The 2,330-nt window shown below is 43.7% G+C and overlaps 1 protein-coding gene across 1 annotated transcript in view; it reads right to left on the minus strand.

Moving 5' to 3' along the window:
• DCAF12 (DDB1 and CUL4 associated factor 12) overlaps positions 1-2,330 on the minus strand; it is a 32,466-nt gene that overhangs the window by 28,346 nt on the left and 1,790 nt on the right. The window contains exon 2 of the mRNA XM_004712423.3: positions 6-127. Coding sequence (XP_004712480.1) covers positions 6-127 — 122 coding nt within the window. The remainder of the gene's footprint in view (positions 1-5; positions 128-2,330) is intronic.

Below are 2,330 nucleotides of genomic sequence, written 5' to 3' on the forward strand. Positions count from 1 at the left end.
CATGCAACACTCGGGAGTAGCTGGCTTCGCTCTGTAGCTTGACTTCTCGGCCCTTCAGGTAGTACACTAAGGACCTCTTCACTGGGGGGAGTCTTTTCCTTTTCTGAAGTGAGCGATCCCAGCCAAACTGTGGAGAGCAAACTAGAAATCAGGGTTGTGCCTACCTTTTCTTCCGAACAAGGGCTTCTACTGTATTAGGGAAATAACACCAAGAACCCATCCTGGAGCTTTTACTAACAAAAGCAACAATACAAGCAGCTCGCTCCAGAAAGTGGTTTAACCTTTCCAACACTGAAACAGTACTGCTCCTAGTCAAACCTACCTGTGTGAATCACAAGGCTATAAGGGAATGGAAGCAGAAAACAGGAGGTCAGATTCCCTCGACAGTTTTGGAGTGAGGCATTCACATTTCCCAGAGCTACACGGGAGTTACTCCCAGACCAACACAGGAGTTACTTCCAGAGCTACACGGGAGTTACTTCCACCAACATGGGTTGCATCTCTGCCCCCTCCTCCGGGTCAGCCTGCACTCCACCCCCCACAGAGCCTGAGGAGAGCTACCCAAGGCCAGACAGGGGCTCTAGCTCCTCCGGGGATGCTCTAAGGCATTCATTCAGTGCCTAGAATATAAAGACCAATTACAACTCAATAACAAGATAACTTAAAATTGGACAAAGGACTTGAATTGACATTTTTTCCTTTACAAGGGACCAATATGCACAAGAAAAGATGGTCAGACACCACTTCACACCTCACAGTATGGTATTTAAAAAGGGAAAAATAAATGATCGTGAGGATATAAAGATACATAAACATAGAGAAACAGAAGCCATACGTTTGTTACTTGTAGGAATAGAGTATGGTTGAGCAGTTTGGTGGTTCCTTAAAGAAACACATGTAGACTCACCATGTAACCAGCACTTCCACTCCTACCTAAGCGGGTTCCAAAAGTTCAAAGAAAAATTCCATTATCTTCCAATCCCATTTTCCAAGCATTTTTTAAAGTCTTCTCATTATAAACTCAAAGAACTGCAAACAGGTACACAAATCCATGTATAAGCACGTTCTCATGTCTATCATCCGCTCAACGGATAATCAAAATGCGGTATCATGCAATGGAATATTGCTCAGTTGTAAGAAGGAAGTATCGACACCTGCTACAAAAGGAATGAGCCTGAAAGCGTTATGCTAAGTGAAGTGACTGACTGGCTGCCATCTAGCTGGTTCTGACTAACAGTAACCCTGTAGAGTGTTTCCGAGGCTTTAAGTTGTTATGGGAGCAAGCAACCTCTTCTCCCTGGGAACAGCTGGTAGGTCTGAACCCCCAATCACGTAAGGGTTAGCAGTCTCATCCCCACCTGACAGCACCACCAGCACGCCGGTTATCAAAAACTATCTATCTATAGCACATTACAGTCTATGAGATGACCAAAACAAAAAATTCTATTGAAAAAGGAGATTGATGGTGGTGTTGGGGAATGGAAGCAACTACTCAATGGGTTAGGCTTTCTTCTGAAGTGATGAAAATGTTTTGGTGTTTGATGGCGGTGGCTGCACAACACTATGAATGAATGAAGGCCAGTAAACCACTCACTTTAAGATAATTAATGTTCTAGTATGTGAATTTCACCTTAATAAAAAATTTTAAAGGAAAAAAAATACTTGCATTGTCGGAAAAGCATTTTAAATGTTACAGAACTCATGGCCTATTATTACAGAGTATTTTAAACACATAGGTCTTTGAGATACACAAGTATTCCATAGCGATCCTTAGGCTGGCAGGCAACACGGGGCTTTCATCTTCATGTACCCTGAATGACGCCCTCCGAGTCTAAATGCTTCCTCCGAGGTCTCTTAAAAAGCAACCAAATGACAAAGCTCTAGAAGAGGCCTGAGCAGAGTAGAAAGGGTGGGAAGGAAAAGTGAAGACTAAACACTGCAACCTTTTGAGACACGAAGAGGCCTAAAGAAAGAGACTCCCCTGGAAACTTACAAGCCATGGAAAACAAGAAAAAGAAAAGCCATGTGGGCCTAGGAAAAGTAACAAGAGGAAGACGCCATCACCATATAGGAGGCACTAGAATAGTGGTTCTCAACCTTTTAATACCGTTCCTCCAACCATAAATTATTTTCATTGCTACTTATCACTGTCATTTTTCTACTGTTCTGAATCGGGCAACCCCTGTGAAAGGGTTGTTCGACACCCCCATCCCCACCCCAGGGTTTGAGACCCACAGGTTGAGAACCGCTGCATTAGAAAGAAGAGTAAAGCTATCCCTTCCCCAAAGATGGGGGGCTCAATCCCCGAGAGGTTCTAGAGCCTGAGAAGA

The sequence above is a fragment of the Echinops telfairi genome, unplaced genomic scaffold, assembly GCF_000313985.2.
Source record: "Echinops telfairi isolate 266 unplaced genomic scaffold, ASM31398v2 ScPeMD7_25;HRSCAF=90, whole genome shotgun sequence".
In the NCBI taxonomy this organism is placed as follows: Eukaryota; Metazoa; Chordata; class Mammalia; order Afrosoricida; family Tenrecidae; genus Echinops; species Echinops telfairi.